Genomic DNA, 27213 nt, shown 5'->3' with positions numbered 1-27213 from the left:
CTGCGGCTGCGCAGTAAAATGATGAGTGGGAGAAGCTAAGTACAGTAGAGATGGCATAGCTCACTATGTTTGTTTTAATGAACAAGAATGTCAAATGTTTGTATTCACTTAAAATGTTAGCTGAAAAACAGGGGAAGATACAGAGTAAGATGAAAAACAGAACAGGGGATCATGATCCATGCAACAGCCAATAAAACAAGTATTTTAGCTACAATGTGTCATCAATTATTTATTTTCAGCACTCACAAAGAGCTGAGAAGTAGAATCCCTTAGAGGACACATGTGTATCTGTTCTCAGAAAAGTCTTCAAAGTGCATGACAGAACACATACCACAGGTGTGCAGTTGTTTTGCAAAACCAGGTTAAGAATGTAACAAATGCATGCTATAGTTAACGGAAGCATTGTTTATCACCACTATGTGATCAACACTTTTGCATACATTTTGCCTCTGGTAAGAGGGCTGTTATTGTTTTTCAAATCTAGACTTTGTGGGCTTTGCAAAGGCACTGACTAGTGTGTCTAATAGCTCTTGAATAAAGAAAACACTCATTCTTTATGCAAAACATTGGTCTGAGGTGGGTTTGTGCAACTGGGATTGGTAATAATAACTGTATACAGTAGGTCTATGTGCAACTCATGCATCTGCACATCAAAATATACACAAATATATCTCATAACCTCATAGTTATCTATCTACAGTTTAGAACAGGTCTAAGGAATCTCTGTATTTGGTCATTATATGGCAGTAATACAATATATTATTTTCAACACACAGATAACATACACACACACTCTTCCACAGATTGGGCATCTCATTTGGCAGTGTCAACACGTGGAGATCCATAGAAATAGAATTGCTAGAATGGACATTTCCTTTTCAAGTCATCGTTACGTGATGGGGTGGGCCGGCAGCCATATTGAGTGTACCCATGAGTGTACTATCAAATTGTCGCGGTCTAAGGAGCTTCTCCCCTTCTAGTCATTCTATTTCTATGTGAAAAACACACATATAATAATAACTAAACACTGCAGGCAGTCAGCTGAACCGGTCTAAGAACTGTAGAACACTGCTATGGAAGAGGCCCGTGTGGCCACTGCTCTCCTGGGTGAGCAGAACCCGTCCGTCGGGCCGATGTCTGTGGAGCAGGACAGGCTCACCCTGCATCAGGCTCATCTCTGACTCCGTCTGGGCCTGGTAGGATGTCGCTACTCTGTGTCTGAGGGGGACAGAGAAAGGGGAATGAGTGGAATAAATAAAGAAAGAGATTTTCTATCTAACACATAACATAATAATATGCCATTTAGCAGACGCTTTTATACAAAGTGACTTACAGTCAAGCATGCATACATTTTACGTATGGGTTGGCCCCAGCGGGAATCGAACTCCCGACCCTTGCGATGCAAGTGAGCCAGACACAAAGCAGGTCAGTTTGTGAAAGAGGAGGTGCTGGTTAATCTCATCACAGATCACAGCTGCCTACCTGCTAGGACTGCTGGACTGTATTGACGCTGATGGTGCTGATGATGATAAAGATGAAGGCTTCTGATTGGAAGTCAGAACATCTGAGGGGTTTGTCTCCAGACCTTTCCTAAGAACAGGAGCCTTGCCTTCTTTCAGTATGATCCCAGGCCCGTCTCGCCCCAGGGTGAGTGATGGAGCCCAGACCTCCAGGGGAGGTGGACCAGGCCGGGTACTGTAGGGGGGCTGGCTACCCGAGGGCAGGGATGTGGTCCTGGACCGTGGTGGAGGGGAATCAGGCTGGGTCAGGAACCGCACTGACTTGGTGGGCTGAGGGATACAACACATACACTAACAATGTTGACATTATGATACAGCAGGGGAATAAGAATAAATATGATTGATGCTGGATATAGCAGACAGTGGCAGTCAGCATGTGCTACGTGAAAGAGTTCATGGTAAGAGAGAATTTCACAATAAAGACAAACTGAAATAGAAGTCAAAGTAGACATGAAGCCAGTCAACTATCCCTTCAAGCTACTTAATAAGATCTAGAAGGCAGGTGTGTGTGTGTGTTACCTTCTCTGTGTTGTTCTTGAGGGCATCTGGTCTCACTAGGATGGAGTGGATGGAGTGCTGACCATTCGATGCTGCTTGCCTTGTCTCCAACACCTGCCTATCAAATGCCTCTCTGGCAGCGGTGTCTCTGTCCTTCATAAAACCACCACTAGAGGGCGCCGGTCCCTCAGACATCCAGGCCAGAGATCTGTTGTGATTGGGAAGGATGGTCATGTGTTGTTTCTTCCTGAGCAGAGCAGGGGAGTAGCCAGGGGCCTGGATGTGGCTAAAGTTCTGGCTGTGAGAATGGGACTGAGAATGGGGCTGAAGGCCTGAGGTGGCGCTGGTGGTGTGGGGGTAGTGGTTACCGAACTGGGGTGAGTTCTTGGACGAGCTCTGGGATGAACTCTGACTGTGGGTCTGGGATTGAAGGGCTGAGCTGGATGAGATGTTGGTGTGGGGGTAGTGGTTTCCCCGCTGAGATGAGCCTGAGAGGAGAGTCAAAATGGATCCTTGTGAAATCAAATCAATCTAATTTCCACTGCACTTCTTGGTTCCATATTGTGATGATCAGACATATAAACTACAATAGAGAAGCCTTCTTTACAGGTTTACTATCTCTGACTGGTCAATACTGCATAATGTTAGGATAATAACATGGTTGAGACTAAGAATACAGCACAATGGAACTGTGGAAACCCAACAGAGTTACAAACTTCCTTCACTCTCACCTCTGTGTGAACGATGGAAGACCCTCCTCACTGTGTCCCATCCCTCTGAGCCCACCCCGTGCAGGGACTGTCTCGCGGCGCCGCCTGATGACATCATAGGCTGCGTGGCCATGGATGCGGACTGCTGCGGAACCCGTTGTCCAGTAGAGTAGCTAGTTCCATCTGAGTTGACCCTGTCGAGAGCTAGGACCACCGCTGGGGTCTTGGAGGACGAGGAGGTTCTTTTTCCAGGGACTGTACCAAGGCCTGTTGTCACTGCCTTGGACTCCAACAGCCTGGCAGAGGTTCTGTGGCAGGCAGGGAATAGATAGATATTGGTGTCAAAATCAATAAATGAGGTGTCGATGACACAAATGAAAGTCAAAAAGATGGAACCACTTTAGGAAAGTACTGTCACTGATGACCCCACATCAGCTAACAGAAAGGCTGATCCTTCCAATGATTATATTAACCACAACATTACAATCCAAATTACAATTGTCACTCGTTTCTCACGGTCCGCTTAATAAAACCGTCAGAAATAGCTCTCCCGCTTACCTGAGGACAGGTGTGACGTAGTTGCCGGGCAGGATGCCCACTTTGCCCGTCCGTAGAGAGAGGCCTCGGAGCCAGCCCTCCTTAAACTTCCCATACACCCCCACCATCTCCCCCTTCCTCAGCTCCAGTTCCTCAGAACGACGGGGCTTGTAGGAGTACAGAGCAGCACACCTGAAGAACAGATTACATGTTAGGTTACCACAATCTCACACATAGATGACAAATTCCATATCATCTCATGTTTTTAAAAATGGTGGCTCAGGACCTTTCTAGGTCCTGTATGATTAATAGTGTTGCACCGCGCCTCCCGAGTGGCGCAGCAGTCTAAGGCACTGCATCGCAGTGCTAGAGGTCGTCACTACAGACCCGGGTTCGATCCCGGGCTGTATCACAACCGGCCGTGATCGGGAGCCCCATAGGGTGGAGCACAATTGGCCCCATCGTCGTCCGGGTTAGGGGAGGGTTTGGCCGGGGGAGCTTTACTTGGCTCATCGCGCTCTAGCGACTCCTTGTGGCGGGCCGGGCGCCTGCAGGCTGACCTCAGTCGTCAGGTGAACAGTGTTTCCTTCGACACATTGGTGCGGGCGGGTGTTAAGAAGCGCGGTTTGGCGGGTCATGTTTCGAGGACACATGACTCGACCTTCGCCTCCCGAGCCCGTTGCAGCGATGAGACAAGATTTAAATTGGGGAGAAAAAATGGGGTAAAATACAACAACAACTAAAAATTGTGTTGCACCACTGTTACTCCACTGTTACTCTACTGTTACTCTACTGTTACTCTACTGTTACTCCGGTGTTACGCTACACCATTCTGGTGTTACTACTTTGGTTAGTACTGTTTTCCTGCAGTGTTTCTCCAAGGCTACCACTATGTTACTACTCCAGTGTTAGTCCAGTGTTGGTCAAACTCTGATGGAGTTGCTAGGTGGCGGACTGCTTTGTATCAGCGTAGGTTGTTACTACCATGTTACTACTGTATTACTCCAGAGTTACTACTATGTTACTACCACGTTTCTCCAGTGTTACTCACACGCTGATGGATAGCTGCTGTGTAGAGGACAGAGTGGTGTCAGCAGAGGTTATGTATGTACTTTGTTACTCGTGTATTACTCCAGAGTTACTCACACACTGATGGAGAGCTGCTGAGTGGAGGACTGTTTGGTGTCAGCAGAGGCTGAGGGGGTCTGGGGGTTGAGCAGAGCCATGGTGACGGTGGGAGGAGCTTCACCACTACTCATCTTCCTCTCACCCTATAGACAGAGAGGAGGAGGAAGACCAGGATGTAAACATGTATACTGCCATAGTGTTCTTCCTCTCACCCTATATAGAGAGGAAGACCAAGATATCAAAGAGTAAAGTCGAAGAAGATATCATGTAAACTGACCTGTCAAAGACAGAGGAAGACTAAGATATCCTCATGTTAAATGTGAAATGGCCTGTATGTGGTATAAATGAGAAATAAAGCAGACTTTAAAGCAGGAACGCTAGAAAGTGATAACCTGGGAGAGATAGACATAGGAAGATAGACGGACATAAAACCTGTTTGATTTAAAAGAAGAATATGAATTGAAGGTCATAGGTCATAGGGTAAATCCATTTGAATTAAATCACTCTTTGACAGCATCCCTTTTGATTTAAACAAAACATTCCAAAACATTCAGGAGATAAAGTTGGCCCATTTTTCATACCCCACAACTATTTTATTATTATTATTTTTTTTTTTTATGTTTTTGAATAAAAATGATCATTTTTAAACCTTTAGTGTCAATTATATAAAAACCCGTAAACTCAGATTAAAAAATATATATATATTTGCATATGTTGTAGCTTAGACCGTTTCACATCATCTGAAGTTGTGTTGTGCCAGCCATCGGTTGAGAGACAAAACATGCTCTTGAATGCAGGGTGGACGTAATTTCAATCATAGAAATATAATTCATAGAATGGACCTATCCCTTCAGACCACTGCAATTTAGCTGGTACAACATTGACATTTAAATTGAATGGAAATTTGAACTTCTAATTATTACCACAAAGATGGCAGCAGGTCCACCCATCATCAAATGTCAACTTAAATGGTAATTTCTCTTCTATTATGTATATTTATTTGATTTCAATAGGTTTCCTATGGAGGATTGAGAGTATAACTTAAAACAACAGCTATTCCCATTCAAGTCAACATTCTCTGATGTGTGGACCTTCAACCATCTTCGTGGTACCATTTGAAAGTTGAAATGTAAAATTGTATTCCCATTTTAGTACATGTATCAGCCAAAACATGACACCCACCCTGTATTCAAGAGCATGTTGCGACTCAACCGATGGCGGACACAACACAAAAATATATAGAGGCGAAAGAAACGCACACCTATTTAGGCGAGGTGCGGACCGAGATAACGGAGCAGAACACCTATTTAGGCGAGGTGCGGACGGAGATAACGGAGCAGAACACCTATTTAGGCGAGGTGCGGACGGAGATAACGGAGCAGAACACCTATTTAGGCGAGGTGCGGACGGAACTAACGGAGCAGAACACCTATTTAGGCGAGGTGCGGACTGAGATAACGGAGCAGAACACCTATTTAGGCGAGGTGCGGACGGAGATAATGGAGCAGAACACCTATTTAGGCGAGGTGCGGACGGAGCTAACGGAGCAGAACACCTATTTAGGCGAGGTGCGGACGGAGATAACGGAGCAGAACACCTATTTAGGCGAGGTGCGGACGGAGATAACGGAGCAGAACACCTATTTAGGCGAGGTGCGGACGGAACTAACGGAGCAGAACACCTATTTAGGCGAGGTGCGGACGGAGATAACGGAGCAGAACACCTATTTAGGCGAGGTGCGGACGGAACTAACGGAGCAGAACACCTATTTAGGCGAGGTGCGGACGGAGATAACGGAGCAGAACACCTATTTAGGCGAGGTGCGGACGGAGATAACGGAGCAGAACACCTATTTAGGCGAGGTGCGGACGGAACTAACGGAGCAGAACACCTATTTAGGCGAGGTGCGGACGGAACTAATGGAGCAGAACACCTATTTAGGCGAGGTGCGGACGGAGATAACGGAGCAGAACACCTATTTAGGCGAGGTGCGGACGGAACTAACGGAGCAGAACACCTATTTAGGCGAGGTGCGGACTGAGATAACGGAGCAGAACACCTATTTAGGCGAGGTGCGGACGGAGATAATGGAGCAGAACACCTATTTAGGCGAGGTGCGGACGGAGCTAACGGAGCAGAACACCTATTTAGGCGAGGTGCGGACGGAGATAACGGAGCAGAACACCTATTTAGGCGAGGTGCGGACGGAGATAACGGAGCAGAACACCTATTTAGGCGAGGTGCGGACGGAACTAACGGAGCAGAACACCTATTTAGGCGAGGTGCGGACGGAGATAACGGAGCAGAACACCTATTTAGGCGAGGTGCGGACGGAACTAACGGAGCAGAACACCTATTTAGGCGAGGTGCGGACGGAGATAACGGAGCAGAACACCTATTTAGGCGAGGTGCGGACGGAGATAACGGAGCAGAGCACCTATTTAGGCGAGGTGCGGACGGAGATAACGGAGCAGAACACCTATTTAGGCGAGGTGCGGACGGAGATAACGGAGCAGAGCACCTATTTAGGCGAGGTGCGGACGGAGATAACGGAGCAGAACACCTATTTAGGCGAGGTGCGGACGGAGATAACGGAGCAGAACACCTATTTAGGCGAGGTGCGGACGGAGATAATGGAGCAGAACACCTATTTAGGCGAGGTGCGGACGGAGATAACGGAGCAGAACACCTATTTAGGCGAGGTGCGGACGGAGATAACGGAGTAGAACACCTATTTAGGCGAGGTGCGGACGGAGATAACGGAGCAGAACACCTATTTAGGCGAGGTGCGGACGGAGATAACGGAGCAGAACACCTATTTAGGCGAGGTGCGGACGGAGATAATGGAGCAGAACACCTATTTAGGCGAGGTGCGGACGGAGATAACGGAGCAGAACACCTATTTAGGCGAGGTGCGGACGGAGATAACGGAGCAGAACACCTATTTAGGCGAGGTGCGGACGGAGATAACAGAGCAGAACACCTATTTAGGCGAGGTGCGGACGGAGATAACGGAGTAGAACACTTGAAAAAGAAAAGGAAAGCCTCACACTCTAGGCGCTCAGATGCAATAATTTAATAACCTAATAGCCAACGTTTCGACAGACAAGCTGTCTTCATCAGGGTATAATGACAAACACTGCGGGTCACTTGTTTCTATAGTGTCAAAGGACACACGCAGGTGTCTGTAATCATGGCCGGGTGTGGCCTAATAGCATTGGTTAATTCACAGATAAACAGAACATACAAAAAACATGGATAGCATACGATCATAGATACAACTTGGCTACATAGGCCCACAAACATTTACAATGAATAGCAAAATCACAATAATGGCTTCAAATCAAAGTCTACGTTGAGACCGAAGGGAGCAAGGGTCTTTAAATTAAAGATCCAGGCAGCCTCTCGTTTTAACAATAAGTTGTCGAGGTCACCGCCTCTCCTAGGGAGGGTGACATGTTCGATGCTGATATAACGTAGGGATGAAATCGAGTGGTTCGCTTCCAAAAAGTGGGCAGCGACTGGGTATGTCGAGTTTTTGCACCTAATGGTGCTACGATGTTCCGAGATTCGTACTTTTAATTCGCGCTTTGTTTTACCCACATAATTTTTACCACAAGGACAAGTTATAAGATAAATAACTGCCTTAGTGGAGCACGTAATAACACCTTTGATTGGGATCTGTTTCCCTGTTTGGGGGTGTTTAAAGGATCTACATTTGTAAGTGCCATTGCATTGAGCGCAGCCGTTACACTTGTAGTTTCCATCCGGTAGAGGCGCAAATAGACCTTGTGCAGGGATATTTAGGGGTGGTAAATCAGAGTTTACCAATTTATCTCTGAGGTTTCTGCCCCGCGAGAATACGACCCAAGGGAGGGTCCGAAAACACATTTCCAATACTGTCATCGGATCTTAGAATGTGCCAATGTTTGTGAATGATTCACTTAATTTGTTCAGAGCACAACACAAAAACCTTAGATGATGTAAAATAGGGTCAACATATGCGAATATGAAAACAGAGTTGACGTGTTTTTAGATAATTGAGGTTAAAGGTAAAAAAATAACATTATTCTTATTATTAAATGGTTTGACAACCCTGTTTGTATGCTTTTAAATGTGATATAAGGTGAATGCACCTATTTGTAAGTTGCTCTGGATAAGAGCGTCTGCTAAATGACGTAAATGTAAATGTAATATCAATCTCAACCATTTATCTTTTCCAGTGATGAAGACATGGATGTCTCATGGTGTGGTGGGGTATTTAAAATGGGTCAACTTTGAGCACCTCAGGTCCAAAAAGTCACTTTCTGAGCACTTCTACAATGGGCAAATATGTATGGAAGGTTTCGTTCAAATCAAAAGGGGATTTACCCCACACTGTAGATACAGTACCAGGTGATGAAGTAGCAGGCTGTGGCCCAAATGGAACCCTATTCCCTATGTAGTGCACTACTGGTCAAAAGTAGTGCACTATATAGCTAGGGAATAGGGGTGATTTGGGCCGTAACCTCAGTGTTCCACCTGGTAAGCCACTGTCATTGTTATTTCATGATGGGAACAGCAAAACATGCTGATGATTTTAGAAATGTGTTTCTGCCCTCAACCAGTCAGTCTCTTCACTATAAATAATGATTAATTTGCTGTGAAACACAGTACAGAGCATAGAGTGTGCCAAGCCTACCTACCGCGATACAGAAGGGGCCTTTTTAACTAAACATCTCTACATCACTAGAACTGCAGAGAGCTGAAAAGGTCTGTGAGTCAGTACTGATGCAGGTTTAGTGTGGAGTCAGTACTGACAACCTGAGGTGCGTCTCCCAACGAGTCAGACCACAGCCTTCAGGATGATAATGACACTTCATTATGTAACCAAGCCACTCAAAATAGATATTGACTCATTTGGAGAGGCTTCGTATCTATTTTGTTTAAAAAAATATGTGCGTCACTCAGTCACATTAGGCTAGTAATGTTGACGTTATCATCGCGTTGCCTAGGAGTCTACGGTAATTTCAGAGTGGGTGTGATGACATTATGGTGATACTGTACGACAATCAGGCATGGAGCTATTTACTACACAACATTATTAAAGCAATAATGTTGGCCTCAGGTTGTTTGAGGGGTAAGGACTCACAGTGGAGTACTGTGGTGTAACTCCTACCTACTTTTTTTTCTCTCTTCTCCCCCCTCACCCTCCCCCTCCCCTCCCCCTCCCCCTCCACTCCCATTAGGCAGCATTATGTTCACACTGTGCCCTGAAGAGGGACAAAGGAAGTCCTGATTAAAGATCCTGGTGGAGTCCCAAATGCCACCCCATTTTCCTACATCGTGCACTATGTTCCCATAGGGTTCTGGTCAAAAGTAGTGCACTATGTAGAAAATAGGGTGGCATTTGGGACGAAGCCCTGCTATACAGTGGCTATGAATCAGCCACTGTCTCCTGCATGGCATGCACTTTGCGATGTTAAAAGCAATGCTATGAGGCAGAAGTAACGTGAGACCAAGTTAGCATCCCCATGGCAGGTCCTGGAGATATGCTGCTAATGTTTAAGAGGATTCTGGAAGGGGGGAGGATGACAGTTCATTACCGAGCGTTCTACCATCCAGGGAATTTGGCAGATAGACCTCTCTGTTTAGGCTATTCTTTAGAGACACTTGAAAGACACTTGAAACGGCACCCTATATAGTGCCCTACTTTTGACCAGAGCACTATGCAGGCCCTGGTCAAAAGTAGTGTACTAAATAGGGAATAGGATGCCATTTGGGAAGCAAAAAAATACTGCCTCATGGTTTCTGTCGTGGGAGAGAAAGCGAACAGAACGTTGCCAGCTACAGCACCAGACTACAGGAACTGGCTGTTCTAACCAGGACGTCAACAACACATCACTTCAGACTCTAGGAACTGGCTGTTCTAACCAGGACATCAACAACACATCACTTCAGACTACAGGAACTGGCTGTTCTAACCAGGACGTCAACAACACATCACTTCAGACTACAGGAACTGGCTGTTCTAACCAGGACGTCAACAACACATCACTTCAGACTCTAGGAACTGGCTGTTCTAACCAGGACGTCAACAACACATCACTTCAGACTACAGGAACTGGCTGTTCTAACCAGGACGTCAACAACACATCACTTCAGACTCTAGGAACTGGCTGTTCTAACCAGGACGTCAACAACACATCACTTCAGACTCTAGGAACTGGCTGTTCTAACCAGAACGTCAACAACACATCACTTCAGACTACAGGAACTGGCTGTTCTAACCAGGACGTCAACAACACATCACTTCAGACTACAGGAACTGGCTGTTCTAACCAGGACGTCAACAACACATCACTTCAGACTACAGGAACTGGCTGTTCTAACCAGGACGTCAACAACACATCACTTCAGACTCTAGGAACTGGCTGTTCTAACCAGGACGTCAACAACACATCACTTCAGACTCTAGGAACTGGCTGTTCTAACCAGGACGTCAACAACACATCACTTCAGACTCTAGGAACTGGCTGTTCTAACCAGGACGTCAACAACACATCACTTCAGACTCTAGGAACTGGCTGTTCTAACCAGGACGTCAACAACACATCACTTCAGACTACAGGAACTGGTTGTTCTAACCAGGACGTCAACAACACATCACTTCAGACTCTAGGAACTGGTTGTTCTAACCAGGACGTCAACAACACATCACTTCAGACTACAGGAACTGGCTGTTCTAACAAGGACGTCAACAACACATCACTTCAGACTCTAGGAACTGGCTGTTCTAACCAAGACGTCAACAACACATCACTTCAGACTACAGGAACTGGCTGTTCTAACCAGGACGTCAACAACACATCACTTCAGACTCTAGGAACTGGCTGTTCTAACCAGGACGTCAACAACACATCACTTCAGACTCTAGGAACTGGCTGTTCTAACCAGGACGTCAACAACACATCACTTCAGAGTCTAGGAACTGGCTGTTCTAACCAGGACGTCAACAACACATCACTTCAGACTCTAGGAACTGGCTGTTCTAACCAGGACGTCAACAACACATCACTTCAGACTACAGGAACTGGCTGTTCTAACCAGGACGTCAACAACACATCACTTCAGACTACAGGAACTGGTTGTTCTAACCAGGACATCAACAACACATCACTTCAGACTCTAGGAACTGGCTGTTCTAACCAGGACATCAACAACACATCACTTCAGACTACAGGAACTGGCTGTTCTAACCAGGACGTCAACAACACATCACTTCAGACTACAGGAACTGGCTGTTCTAACCAGGACGTCAACAACACATCACTTCAGACTCTAGGAACTGGCTGTTCTAACCAGGACGTCAACAACACATCACTTCAGACTCTAGGAACTGGCTGTTCTAACCAGGACGTCAACAACACATCACTTCAGACTCTAGGAACTGGCTGTTCTAACCAGGACGTCAACAACACATCACTTCAGACTCTAGGAACTGGCTGTTCTAACCAGGACGTCAACAACACATCACTTCAGACTACAGGAACTGGCTGTTCTAACCAGGACGTCAACAACACATCACTTCAGACTCTAGGAACTGGCTGTTCTAACCAGGACGTCAACAACACATCACTTCAGACTACAGGAACTGGCTGTTCTAACCAGGACGTCAACAACACATCACTTCAGACTACAGGAACTGGCTGTTCTAACCAGGACGTCAACAACACATCACTTCAGACTCTAGGAACTGGCTGTTCTAACCAGGACGTCAACAACACATCACTTCAGACTCTAGGAACTGGCTGTTCTAACCAGGACGTCAACAACACATCACTTCAGACTACAGGAACTGGCTGTTCTAACCAGGACGTCAACAACACATCACTTCAGACTCTAGGAACTGGCTGTTCTAACCAAGACGTCAACAACACATCACTTCAGACTACAGGAACTGGCTGTTCTAACCAGGACGTCAACAACACATCACTTCAGACTCTAGGAACTGGCTGTTCTAACCAGGACGTCAACAACACATCACTTCAGACTCTAGGAACTGGCTGTTCTAACCAGGACGTCAACAACACATCACTTCAGACTCTAGGAACTGGCTGTTCTAACCAGGACGTCAACAACACATCACTTCAGACTAGGAACTGGCTGTTCTAACCAGGACGTCAACAACACATCACTTCAGACTAGGAACTGGCTGTTCTAACCAGGACGTCAACAACACATCACTTCAGACTCTAGGAACTGGCTGTTCTAACCAGGACGTCAACAACACATCACTTCAGACTACAAGAACTGGCTGTTCTAACAAGGACGTCAACAACACATCACTTCAGACTACAGGAACTGGCTGTTCTAACCATGACGTCAACAACACATCACTTCAGACTACAGGAACTGGCTGTTCTAACCAGGACGTCAACAACACATCACTTCAGACTCTAGGAACTGGCTGTTCTAACCAGGACGTCAACAACACATCACTTCAGACTACAGGAACTGGCTGTTCTAACCAGGACGTCAACAACACATCACTTCAGACTCTAGGAACTGGCTGTTCTAACCAGGACGTCAACAACACATCACTTCAGACTCTAGGAACTGGCTGTTCTAACCAGGACGTCAACAACACATCACTTCAGACTCTAGGAACTGGCTGTTCTAACCAGGACGTCAACAACACATCACTTCAGACTCTAGGAACTGGCTGTTCTAACCAGGACGTCAACAACACATCACTTCAGACTAGGAACTGGCTGTTCTAACCAGGACGTCAACAACACATCACTTCAGACTAGGAACTGGCTGTTCTAACCAGGACGTCAACAACACATCACTTCAGACTAGGAACTGGCTGTTCTAACCAGGACGTCAACAACACATCACTTCAGACTAGGAACTGGCTGTTCTAACCAGGACGTCAACAACACATCACTTCAGACTCTAGGAACTGGCTGTTCTAACCAGGACGTCAACAACACATCACTTCAGACTACAGGAACTGGCTGTTCTAACCAGGACGTCAACAACACATCACTTCAGACTCTAGGAACTGGCTGTTCTAACCAAGGCGTCAACAACACATCACTTCAGACTACAGGAACTGGCTGTTCTAACCAGGACGTCAACAACACATCACTTCAGACTCTAGGAACTGGCTGTTCTAACCAGGACGTCAACAACACATCACTTCAGACTCTAGGAACTGGCTGTTCTAACCAGGACGTCAACAACACATCACTTCAGACTCTAGGAACTGGCTGTTCTAACCAGGACGTCAACAACACATCACTTCAGACTCTAGGAACTGGCTGTTCTAACCAGGACGTCAACAACACATCACTTCAGACTAGGAACTGGCTGTTCTAACCAGGACGTCAACAACACATCACTTCAGACTCTAGGAACTGGCTGTTCTAACCAGGACGTCAACAACACATCACTTCAGACTACAAGAACTGGCTGTTCTAACAAGGACGTCAACAACACATCACTTCAGACTACAGGAACTGGCTGTTCTAACCAGGACGTCAACAACACATCACTTCAGACTACAGGAACTGGCTGTTCTAACCAGGACGTCAACAACACATCACTTCAGACTACAAGAACTGGCTGTTCTAACAAGGACGTCAACAACACATCACTTCAGACTACAGGAACTGGCTGTTCTAACCAGGACGTCAACAACACATCACTTCAGACTACAGGAACTGGCTGTTCTAACCAGGACGTCAACAACACATCACTTCAGACTCTAGGAACTGGCTGTTCTAACCAGGACGTCAACAACACATCACTTCAGACTACAGGAACTGGCTGTTCTAACCAGGACGTCAACAACACATCACTTCAGACTCTAGGAACTGGCTGTTCTAACCAGGACGTCAACAACACATCACTTCAGACTCTAGGAACTGGCTGTTCTAACCAGGACGTCAACAACACATCACTTCAGACTACAGGAACTGGCTGTTCTAACCAGGACGTCAACAACACATCACTTCAGACTACAAGAACTGGCTGTTCTAACAAGGACGTCAACAACACATCACTTCAGACTACAGGAACTGGCTGTTCTAACCAGGACGTCAACAACACATCACTTCAGACTACAGGAACTGGCTGTTCTAACCAGGACGTCAACAACACATCACTTCAGACTCTAGGAACTGGCTGTTCTAACCAGGACGTCAACAACACATCACTTCAGACTACAGGAACTGGCTGTTCTAACCAGGACGTCAACAACACATCACTTCAGACTCTAGGAACTGGCTGTTCTAACCAGGACGTCAACAACACATCACTTCAGACTCTAGGAACTGGCTGTTCTAACCAGGACGTCAACAACACATCACTTCAGACTCTAGGAACTGGCTGTTCTAACCAGGACGTCAACAACACATCACTTCAGACTCTAGGAACTGGCTGTTCTAACCAGGACGTCAACAACACATCACTTCAGACTAGGAACTGGCTGTTCTAACCAGGACGTCAACAACACATCACTTCAGACTAGGAACTGGCTGTTCTAACCAGGACGTCAACAACACATCACTTCAGACTAGGAACTGGCTGTTCTAACCAGGACGTCAACAACACATCACTTCAGACTAGGAACTGGCTGTTCTAACCAGGACGTCAACAACACATCACTTCAGACTCTAGGAACTGGCTGTTCTAACCAGGACGTCAACAACACATCACTTCAGACTAGGAACTGGCTGTTCTAACCAGGACGTCAACAACACATCACTTCAGACTCTAGGAACTGGCTGTTCTAACCAGGACGTCAACAACACATCACTTCAGACTCTAGGAACTGGCTGTTCTAACCAGGACGTCAACAACACATCACTTCAGACTCTAGGAACTGGCTGTTCTAACCAGGACGTCAACAACACATCACTTCAGACTCTAGGAACTGGCTGTTCTAACCAGGACGTCAACAACACATCACTTCAGACTCTAGGAACTGGCTGTTCTAACCAGGACGTCAACAACACATCACTTCAGACTCTAGGAACTGGCTGTTCTAACCAGGACGTCAACAACACATCACTTCAGACTACAGGAACTGGCTGTTCTAACCAGGACATCAACATAATTCATTCCAAAGACAAAACAAGCAGTGAATCTCAGCACCGTATTTTTTCATTCCTGCTCTCCTCCCCTCCTGTTGTTGTGGTTATTTCTAAAGCATCTCACTCCTACCTTCAACCTCACACTACTTCCCCTCCTCCTCTCATCCTCCCCCTCTCCTCCTTCCTGTCCTCCCCTCTCTCCCTCCCCTCTCCCCCACCACCTGCCCTCTCCTCCCCTTTCTCCCACCACCTGCCCTCTCCCCCACCACCTGCCCTCTCCTCCCCTTTCCCCCACCACCTGCCCTCTCCCCCACCACCTGCCCTCTCCTCCTCCGCCCTCTCCCCCCCCCCCCCCCCCCCTCCTCTTCTCCCCCCCCCCTCCCTCTCCTGTTGTAGTGGTTTGTGGTTCACAGTGTAGTCACTCTGTAAACACTACATAGCGTTGTTCCAGACCCACGCTATTAGCATCACACCTCCAGAAACACGGCATGGTAGGGTGTTCCTACTATCTCACCACTTGGTATAATCTCATACCATCTCCAGCAACTAGCAACACAACAAGTCAACTGTTAGCAGCAGGTAATGTCTTAGCAACTGTTAAACTGTTAGTGACTGTTAGCACAGATCTGTTTGTTTGTGCTTCATTAGCCAACTCCTCTTTCATTGGTTGTCATCCCAAACATGACTGGCACTCACAAATCGGATATGGCAAAGAAACAGGACAAATAAACAGTTCTCCACAGACAGCCTCATAGCATTTTATATCCGTTGTTGACATGTTGATAATGTTGACAGAACGTGGTTCTCTGATTATGAAGCCCGTACTGTATAACGTTAAACTTAAAGCTCTGCAAATAAACAGCAATGTTAAAGATTATTTCACTTCATTTACATCATTACTGCTTTACTTCCTATAATCCCACCATCAACATCATGACATCAGAACTTAGTGCTGAGGTGGGAAGAAAACACACATACCATTAACAACCTCCCTCTGTTTAGCGGGGACAGAGGGAGGGAGGGAGGGAGGGAGGGAGGGCGGAAGGAAGGAAGGAAGGAAGGAAGGGCCTGCAGGACTAGGCTTGTCTGCTATTATTGGCACAGCATCGTGAAAGAGTGTTACCTGCTCAGTGGAGAGGAAGGAGCTCTCAGGCAGATAAGAGAGAGCAAGAATGAGAGAGAGAGAGGGATGAGAGAGAGGAGAGAGAGAGAAAGAGAGGGAAAGACAAAGTCAGAAAGAGAGAGGGGGATCAGGAATAAGAGAGAAAGAGAGGGAGAGAGGCGAGAGAGAGAGATGAGGGGTTCTGTTATATAACTGACTCTACAGAGTGACTCACCATCGTCATCATGCGAGGGATCAACAGAGAGACAGAGGGGCGCTGTGGACCGCCCTCCTCCTCCTCCTCCTCTTTCTACCTCCTTCTACTCTTTATCCCTGCGTGAGAGCATGAGTCTACATCTGCACTTTCAACATGATTCTCTCCCTCCCTGACATGTATAATTGCAGGCTAGAGCAGTGAAGTTCCTATTTAATCAAACTCATTATCTTAAAGGGTAGGTCAGCTGGCAACAGTCAGTGAGTGGTAGGTTGCAGGGCTCTACAGTGTGAGAGAGAGAGAGTGGGGAAAAAAGTATTTAGTCAGCCACCAATTGTGCAAGTTCTCACACTTAAAAAGATGAGAGACGCCTGTAATTTTCATCATAGGTACACGCCAACTATGACAGACAAATTGAGAAAAATGTTTCCAGAAAATCACATTGTAGGATTTTTAATGAATTTATTTGCAAATTATGGTGGAAAATAAGTATTTGGTCAATAACAAAAGTTTCTCAATACTTTGTTATATACCCTTTGTTGGCAATGACACAGGTCAAACGTTTTCTGTAAGTCTTCACAAGGTTTTCACACACTGTTGCTGGTATTTTGGCCCATTCCTCCATGCAGATCTCCTCTAGAGCAGTGATGTTTTGGGGCTGTCGCTGGGCAACACAGACTTTCAACTCCCTCCAAAGATTTTCTATGGGGTTGAGATCTGGAGACTGGCTAGGCCACTCCAGGACCTTGAAATGATTCTTACGAAGCCACTCCTTCGTTGCCCGGGCGGTGTGTTTGGGATCATTGTCATGCTGAAAGACCCAGCCACGTTTCATCTTCAATGCCCTTGCTGATGGAAGGAGGTTTTCACTCAAAATCTCACGATACATGGCCCCATTCATTCTTTCCTTTACACGGATCAGTCGTCCTGGTCCCTTTGCAGAAAAACAGCCCCAAAGCATGATGTTTCCACCCCCATGCTTCACAGTAGGTATGGTGTTCTTTGGATGCAACTCAGCATTCTTTGTCCTCCAAACACGACGAGTTGAGTTTTTACCAAAAAGTTCTATTTTGGTTTCATCTGACCATATGACATTATCCCAATCCTCTTCTGGATCATCCAAATGCACTCTAGCAAACTTCAGACGGGCCTGGACATGTACTGGCTTAAGCAGGGGGACACGTCTGGCACTGCAGGATTTGAGTCCCTGGCGGCGTAGTGTGTTACTGATGGTAGGCTTTGTTACTTTGGTCCCAGCTCTCTGCAGGTCATTCACTAGGTCCCCCCGTGTGGTTCTGGGATTTTTGCTCACCGTTCTTGTGATCATTTTGACCCCACGGGGTGAGATCTTGCGTGGAGCCCCAGATCGAGGGAGATTATCAGTGGTCTTGCATGTCTTCCATTTCCTAATAATTGCTCCCACAGTTGATTTCTTCAAACCAAGTTGCTTACCTATTGCAGATTCAGTCTTCCCAGCCTGGTGCAGGTCTACAATTTTGTTTCTGGTGTCCTTTGACAGCTCTTTGGTCTTGGCCATAGTGGAGTTTGGAGTGTGACTGTTTGAGGTTGTGGACAGGTGTCTTTTATACTGATAACAAGTTCAAACAGGTGCCATTAATACAGACAACGAGTGGAGGACAGAGGAGCCCCTTAAAGAAGAAGTTACAGGTCTGTGAGAGCCAGAAATCTTGCTTGTTTGTAGGTGACCAAATACTTATTTTCCACCATAATTTGCAAATAAATTCATAAAAAATCCTACAATGTGATTTTCTGGAAAAAAAAATCTCAATTTGTCTGTCATAGTTGACGTGTACCTATGATGAAAATTACAGGCCTCTCTCATCTTTTTAAGTGGGAGAACTTGCACAATTGGTGGCTGACTAAATACTTTTTTTCTCCACTGTATATATATATATTTATTTATTTTTAATCCCACCCCCCGTCCCCTTTTGGTAGGCCGTCATTGTAAATAAGAATTTGTTCTTAACTGACTTGCCTAGATAAATAAATGTAAAATAAAATAAAATAAAATCACAAATCTGAGGACTCACCTGTTGGTGTCTGCCAGTGCTCTCAGAGCTTCGCTTCACGCACTGTGATGTCACACCTGAGCCTGAGTGGTTAGAGGAGCTGTGATTGACCGGGGGGTCGGAGGGGTGGGACGGCCGGCTCTGGTGACCCTGATGCTCCTGGTGGTTCAGGCTGTTGAGGGCACTGGGTGGCTGCCCCTGCCCCTGGGGCGGCTGGTACACACTGTTGATATTAGCAGGTTGTTGTGCCTGGGTTGATTGGAACAGACCGTCGATATTAGAAGGTTGTGTCTGGTTCGACTGGTACAGGGTGCTGCTGCTAGCTTGTTGCTGTTTCTCCTGGGTGGTGGTGGGGATGTTGAGAGCAGAAATATTGGGGGTCTTCGTGGGGCCCTGGGGTGCCCCGAAGCAGGTTGACCGGTTGGGGTTTGTTGAGTCACAGGTCCCGCTGTTGCTAACCCCATTCCCACTCCCGATCCCTGGGCGAGATTCAGCAGAGGAGTCACTCCCCTTCCAGATCTTTCCCTCCAGAAGCTTGGCTGCTGCTGCCGTGTTTGGCTGGGAGAGAAGAAACACATTACAGGATCAGAGTGAGAGAGACCGAGAGAGTGAGAGAGAGAGAGAGAGAGAGACCGAGAGAGAGACGGAGAGAGTGAGAGAGACGGAGAGAGTGAGAGAGACCGAGAGAGAGAGAGAGACAAGAGAGAGAGAGACAAGAGAGAGAGAGAGACGAGAGAGAGAGAGAGAGAGAGAGAGACAAGAGAGAGAGAGAGAGACAAGAGAGAGAGAGAGAGAGACAAGAGAGAGAGAGAGAGACGAGAGAGAGAGAGAGACAAGAGAGAGAGAGAGAGAGAGAGAGAGAGAGAGAGAGAGAGAGAGAGAGAGAGAGACCGAGAGAGAGACGGAGAGAGTGAGAGAGACGGAGAGAGTGAGAGAGACCGAGAGAGAGAGACGGAGAGAGACGGAGAGAGAGACCGAGAGAGACCGAGAGAGACCGAGAGAGACCGAGAGAGACCGAGAGAGTGAGCGAGACGGAGAGAGTGAGAGAGACGGAGAGAGAGAGAGACAAGAGAGAGAGAGAGAGAGAGAGAGTGAGAGAGACCGAGAGAGAGAGAGAGAGACAAGAGAGAAAGAGAGAGAGAGACCGAAAGAGAGACAGAGAGAGTGAGAGAGACCGAGAGAGAGAGAGAGAGACAAGAGAGAAAGAGAGAGAGAGACCGAGAGAGAGACGGAGAGAGAGACCGAGAGAGAGAAAAAGAGGGAGAGAGAACATACATAGAGAACACACTCTCTCCTAATCTCTCAGTGAAAATGAAACTGTTGATCACAAACAGAGAGGAAATTCTTCTTCCTTCCTCCCTCCTCCTCCTCCTCTTCCTCCTCCCTCAGCCACTTTACCTGCCATCCCTTGGATCCCCACTGTGGTCGTCTCTGATCTGTGACGCATCAGTTTTAAAGAAGCCTGTACTCTCTCACTCCTTAGCTGTCATGCTGCACTTGTAGGCTAGCATCTAGGCAGTCAGGCAGGCAGGCAGGCAGAAAAGCACCAGTTGAGACAGGCAGTCAGTCGTGACTGTTGTTAAGAGGAGCAGGAGGCAGAGTGGAGCGGAGTGATGCTGCTACACAGGCAGAGCAGGCGGGCAGAGAGGCAGGACGGGAGAGAGGGAGGGAAGCAGGAAGCGAGTGAGGCAGGCAGGCAGAGAGAAAGGCAGGCGGAGAGAGGAGGAGAGAGGAAGAGAGAACACAACAGGAGAACAGAGGGATGGATATGAAAGAAGAGGAGAGGAGAGGAAAGAGAGTGTTAGAAGGTTAAAAATAGAACAGAAGAGAGTGGTAGAAGGAAAAGGAGGAAAGCGGACCCTTTATAGGGACGAGGGCAGACTCAGCAGGGAGAGTAGGATTAGCTCTATGAGGCCTGACATTTAAGTATGAATCAAAGAGGAGAGATTTGAGAGGAATCAAAGTACTGCCCCAGCACTGAGCCAGTATTAACGACATTACAGTAAAGACTTTATTACAAGATACCAATGTATAGGGTCCTGAAAGGGCAGGTTTCACAATGTTGATCATATCTGACAGTATGGTACTCTCACTATACAGTACATAGATGGATGAAAGAAAGAAAGAAAGAAATTACTAACCTCACTGAACTGGAAAGGGAAGATGCCAACTTTGTCTCCCAGCTTTCCTTCAATCCAGTTTTCATCCGCTCGTCTGATGACCGTGAGGACGTCTCCCTGTAATTCAGGATCAGAGTGAAGAAACAGAGAGAACGATAGAGTGAAGGAGAGAGAGAGGGAGAGTGAGTGAAAGAGGCACCACGTGTAACGTGTTTAGAACAGAACAGAGAGAGTGCAACGCCTGCAGAAGGAACCACTCAGCGGAGCTCCCCACTCCCTCCCTCCCTCTGTCCCCTACCTCCCTCCCTCTGTCCCCTCCCTCTTTCCCCTACCTCCCTCTTTCCCCTACCTCCCTCCCTCCCTCCCTCTTTCCCCTACCTCCCTCTTTCCCCTACCTCCATCCCTCCAGCACAAACTGGCATCCACTCTGTCTGTAGGCCTCTGCTGTTCCTCTCTCCATACAGCCCCTCTCTCGCTCTATTGTCCCTCTCTACGTTCAGCCCCTGTCTCTCTCTCTTCTGTTCCTCTCTAAGTACAGCACCTCTCTCTCTCTCTCTGTACAGCCCCTCTGTCTCTCTCTCTTCTGTTCCTCTCTAAGTACAGCACCTCTCTCTCTCTCTCCGTACAGCCCCTCTGTCTCTCTCTCTTCTGTTCCTCTCTAAGTACAGCACCTCTCTCTCTCTCTCTCTCTCCTGTTCCTCTCTAAGTACAGCACCTCTTTCTCTCTCTCTCTCTGAGAGAGAGAGAGATAGAAAGGCAGAAAGAGACAGAGAGCAAGAGAGAGAGAGAGAGAGAGAGAGAGAGAGAGAGAGAGAGAGAGAGAGAGAGAGCGAGAAAGAGCGAGAGAGCGAGAGAGAGTAGTAAGAACCTTATATAAGTCCTGCCTCTCAAATCCTCCCTCCTTCATGGTAAGAAACGCTGCGCAGAGAGAAAGAAAGAGTGAGAGAAAGAAAGAGAGCCGGCGGGTTTACACGTTTCTGTTGATTCTCTCAGAGTCTTTAAAAGAAGTGCAGAAAGAAAAACAGACTTGAAATAAGTAATTTTTAAGAAGGACTTTTCATGTACTGTATGTTATTTGATAAATATACTAACTACAGGCTTATGATAGGTACAAAACACCAGGGTATGATGGGTTTATAGACAATGATCTGTTAACTAGTAGTCAGTTGATCAAATCAAAGAAATCCCCCACCTAATTTAAATAAGAAGAACACAATCTCTGAGAAAGAAAGTAATGTATTCACATGCTAGAGACTACTCTGTCAGGACAGGCCTCTCAATATGGTGACCCACAGGGTGTGCAGGCTTTTGTTCTAGCCCAGCACTAACACATCTGATAAAATAAATCAAGGGCTGGATGATTAGATCACTTTAATAAATCAGGCGTATTCCTATTTTTATTAATGATGGGAAACTGGAGGAAACCCCTTGAAACCAGGGTCTCATTTACAAGGGTGCCCTGGGAACAATAAATCAACATGATCAGTCTCAATACAACACTATAAATGTACAATTACACATTACAACATATCAAATTCAAAAGCGACAGACAGAATTGCACGTCATTCAAAACAAGTGCAGTTCTCCTTCAATATATTACATTTACATTTTAGTCATTTAGCAGACGCTCTTATCCAGAGCGACTTACAGTTAAGTGAGTGCATACATTATTATTATTATTTTTCATACTGGCCCCCCGTGGGAATCGAACACACGACCCTGGCGTTGCAAACGCCATGCTCTACCAACTGAGCTACATCCCTGCCGGCCATTCCCTCCCCTACCCTGGACGACGCTGGGCCAATTGTGCGCCGCCCCATGGGTCTCTCGTCGCGGCCGGCTACGACAGAGCCTGGAATCTAGTGGCACAGCTAGCACTGCGATGCAGTGCCTTAGACCACTGCGCCACTTGGGCGAACTGAACCTTCGAGGCCAGAGAGTCAAGCCACAAAGTGGCCTGCAGGTCATTCCATGCGCTACAGTCACAATAACTAAAGGCAATCTTCCCGGACTCTGAGGAGTCCTGAGAAACCTCTAGAACAGGGGCCTCCAACAGGTAGATCCCCAGCCTCCCAACAGGTAGATCCCCAGCCTCCCAACAGGTAGATCCCCAGCCTCCCAACAGGTAGATCCCCAGCCTCCAACAGGTAGATCCCCAGCCTCCCAAAAGGTAGATCCCCAGCCTCCCAACAGGTAGATCCCCAGCCTCCCAACAGGTAGATCCCCAGCCTCCCAACAGGTAGATCCCCAGCCTCCCAACAGGTAGATCCCCAGCCTCCCAAAAGGTAGATCCCCAGCTTCCAGTAGCTCGCAGCCCACCTATGAGTAGCTCCCCAAGCAATTCTGAAAGTACATGCATTATTTTTCATGTGTTCAATCCTTAACTGTCATCAACATAAAGCTCCCGGCTACAATCCAACCAAAGCCACATCCCAACCCTGGTTAGCCACTATTGGTTTAAACAGCCAAACCTAACACAATATCTGCCAATTCATTTCAATATTGCCCTTGTCTGTCTGTGTGGCGCGCGTTTGTCTATAACTCCGTATGTCGCCAGTTAGCGACGGTAGATAATCGTCTTGTGGGTAGACAGAAAGACTTTCCCCAAAAAAACCTTCTCAATTAAATGTTAACTGCAAAGTAGGCTTTCCTGACAGAAAGATAGGATTATTTGTATCAATTTGGTGGCCATTGTTTTGCAAACCCTGCCATGGCGTGTGCTGCAGCATTAGGCCTAACAGGAACATAGCTAGACTGACACATTCCGCTCTTCCTAAATGCAAATTTAAAGGGCAATTACACAACAAAAACTTTTTTTCCAGACCTCAACATTGGTCTTCTGATGCTATTTAAGCATTGACATGGACTCAGAACATCCATTTTTACACTGTTTCTCTAGGAATAATTGTAATGTAGAGAGTTAAAAACTGAAAGGACAAAATAAAAATAGAGAAAACAGAATTTGGGAAAGTAAGAAATATGATTTTATGGGGTTGTCCTTAGAGTTGTTTATTAACCATTAACCATTATTTTACTAATCAATGACATTCATTGAGATTCATTGATCTATTAACTACAGAGGAATAAAGAAAACCAGCAGTGCTGTGTGTGGCTATCGAGGTCTGTAGTGTAACTGAATAGCCCTGATGTTCTGTAGAGTCTTGTTGGACATTATTAATGACAGAATTATTCATAAAGTAGTAAAATAAAAACTAATTGTGTGTTTGAACAGTTTGGGGCGAGAAGCGTCCCATATTCCCAAGCTAACTTTGTTTCTAGGCCATGCTTCTACTACTTTCCCATGATGTCAGATGTAAACTGTGTCTCGTTGCCAAGACAATCACCTGTTTCTCCCTCTGGTGTAACACAGGACTGAGTCTCTGACCTAGATCTAGGCTCCCTCCCAAATGGCACCCTATTCCCTATATAGTGCACTACTACCCCATAGGGCTCTGGTCAAAAGCAGGTAAGTAGCCTTGGCTTGTGAGAGCCAGAATGGCTCATAGGAGCAGGAGCCTAACTCCTGTTTCTGTAGTGTGAGGCAGCTTGATGTACACCCCCTGGACAGGACGCTAGTCTATCACAGCGCCCAAAAGTACTGCAATATATATGGAGATAGGCTCGTCATATAGCCAGACAATAGATCAAAATGATAGATGGAATGAATAAATAATATGTGTGTATCCGATACAGATATTTGGACCCTTTACCACATAAATCAAAACGGCAATAAATGCCAGTGGTAATAAGCATGACCTTGAGAATTTAATCAACCTTTTATCCTGGAAATATATAAGGTCTAATTTGCCGAAGCCTGCCTCAATCAGAAACAGAAATGGATCAAATCACTGTAGGAGCACTATACGGGCATGGATCAAATCACTGTAGGAGCACTATACGGCATGGATCAAATCACTGTAGGAGCACTATACAGGCATGGATCAAATCACTGTAGGAGCACTATACGGCGTGGATCAAATCACTGTAGGAGCACTATACGGCATGGATCAAATCACTGTAGGAGCACTATACGGCATAGATCAAATCACTGTAGGAGCACTATACGGCATGGATCAAATCACTGTAGGAGCACTATACGGAATGGATCAAATCACTGTAGAGCACTATACAGGCATGGATCAAATCACTGTAGGAGCACTATACGGCATGGATCAAATCACTGTAGGAGCACTATACGGCATGGATCAAATCACTGTAGGAGCACTATACAGGCATGGATCAAATCACTGTAGGAGCACTATACGGGATCAAATCACTGTAGAGCACTATACCGACACTACTTTTCACTTTAAAACATATGTCAAACAAAAAAGAATGATTGCAAAGTTAAACAAACCATACAACTCTATGCACAGGGACGACTTTTAACAATGTCCATAGAACATTTTACAAAAACAAATTTACTTGAAGAACAGTGCAGATGCAAAGTTTGGTAACAGAATGCCGGTTGGTGCTGTTGGTGCTGTCATTCTGCACTAGTCATAGAGAGTGAGGAGTTCCACATCATAACTTGAAAGGAGAGGGGATCCATAATAACACCCAGCTCCACAGTCTCCTCACCTCATTCTGTCCAGGCTGCCTCTCTCTGTGCTGCTGATCAGACTGTGGGTTCTGCTGTTGCTGCTGGGCCTCCCTGCCTCTGAGTCGACCATTCTCCCTGGCAGAGGGTACCATATATCGGGCAGGCGGTCTGTCTCCGTCCCGTCCCTCCAGGAGCCAAACCAGGAGGTGGTTAGGGGGCAGCTCCTCCACTGACCTGGCCTGGACTGGGGTACGACACTCTGGGCAGTGGAACTCCATCTTGGCCCCCGGGCCTGGAGGTCTCCTGGTGCTGCAGGCAGGGCTTCCAGAAGTTGTGTTGGCAGGGCAGGACCTTGGCAGAAACGTCCAGGTGCTCCAACAAGTCCAACACAGCCAGCTACTCCATCTTAGAATGGTTGCAGGGCTCTGCTTCGGTGTGACTGTGTGTTCTCATTCATCAGACTGATTACAGCATTCTGGACGGGAGGATAAGGAAAGTATATGTTATATAAAGATTCTCCTTTAAAAATCTTAAAAATGCAATACAGGCTACTGATAATATTTTCCAGTCATAAACATCGCGTTGTTGCTTCTTCTCTTGAGCTGTGCAGCTCGCGCACAGGTGTCATGTAACCTGCGCCTACTGTTCAGGTAACCGGAAGTGCAATACCAAGATACACACCTGTGCACTCAATCGAAAAACAAATAAACATACAATCGCTGTTATTAATTAACTATCTAGCTTGTTAAAATTACAGACAGGAAACGGTAGATTTCCATAAACGTCTGTAAAGAAATATCCAAAATAGTTCACGCGCTGGAACTGTCTCTAGCGCTTCGGATGACGCAGTAAGAAGCCACACACTTGACAAATGTCCTTCTCGCTTTACAGACATGCATTTCAATGCAATGTTTAAAATTCAACCCACATATTTGTCCACAAAATAAATACATAGCCTACCTCTTTTGGCGGAAACAGTCTTCTAAAGGCAAGTAGGCTACAAACGTTCACAAGTCCAAGCTGAGCAAATTTTGTAACTGCACTTGCTCGTATCGGATTGAATGTGTGTCATTCCTTAAAAGCTGTCTGGTAGGTGGCGGAGATTTCACAACTTGAACAACATCATTATCTGCGGTTGTACACAAACAAAACTGAACAGGTACGTAGTCAGCCCATATCCAAACCATCACCACACAGTAGGCTATATCCTCATTCTCCATACTGTAAAATACATACAGTACCAACTCACACACAGTATCTTTCTTTAGCCAATCAAAAGGGTAATAGTTATTCATCTCATGTAATATTTTGGAATTAGGCCTACACATATACAGGCCAATGTTTGTGACAATGTGATTGGTGAGGATTTAACTGAATATAAAACGTGTACTATTGTTAAACTATAATGTAGCCTGTATCTGTATCATAGAAATAGATGCTGGCAGATAGCAGTTGCAATTAATTGAAAAATAGCATGATATTGCCTCAAAATGAGTGGCGCGGTGGTCTAAGGCACTGCATCGCAGTGCTAGCTGTGCCACTAGAGATCCTGGTTCGAATCCAGGCTCTGTCGCAGCCGGCCGCGACCGGGAGTCTCATGGGCGGCGCACAATTGGCCCAGCGTCGTCCAGGGTAGGGGAGGGAATGGCCGGCAGGGATGTAGCTCAGTTGATAGAGCATGGCGTTTGCAACGCCAGGGTTGTGGGTTCGTTTCCCACGGGGAAACC

The 27213-nt window shown here is 46.4% G+C and overlaps 1 protein-coding gene across 1 annotated transcript; it reads right to left on the bottom strand.

Annotated features, from left to right (window-relative positions):
• Positions 1-57: 57 nt before the first annotated feature.
• On the bottom strand, positions 58-26574 carry sh3rf2 (SH3 domain containing ring finger 2). Its single transcript, XM_084147376.1, has 10 exons — positions 26447-26574; positions 25525-25961; positions 20965-21060; positions 18845-19381; positions 4412-4536; positions 3287-3457; positions 2750-3036; positions 2040-2506; positions 1483-1790; positions 58-1218 (listed from the first exon to the last, which is right to left on the bottom strand). The coding sequence occupies exons 2-10, from the start codon at positions 25762-25764 to the stop codon at positions 1038-1040; spliced, it is 2412 nt and encodes an 803-aa protein (XP_084003502.1). The 5' UTR covers positions 25765-25961; positions 26447-26574; the 3' UTR covers positions 58-1037.
• Between the last annotated feature and the right edge of the window lie 639 nt (positions 26575-27213).

The sequence above is a fragment of the Coregonus lavaretus genome, assembly GCF_964263955.1.
Source record: "Coregonus lavaretus genome assembly, chromosome: 29".
Taxonomy (NCBI): Eukaryota; Metazoa; Chordata; class Actinopteri; order Salmoniformes; family Salmonidae; genus Coregonus; species Coregonus lavaretus.
This window is presented reverse-complemented; position numbering and strand designations above follow the sequence as displayed.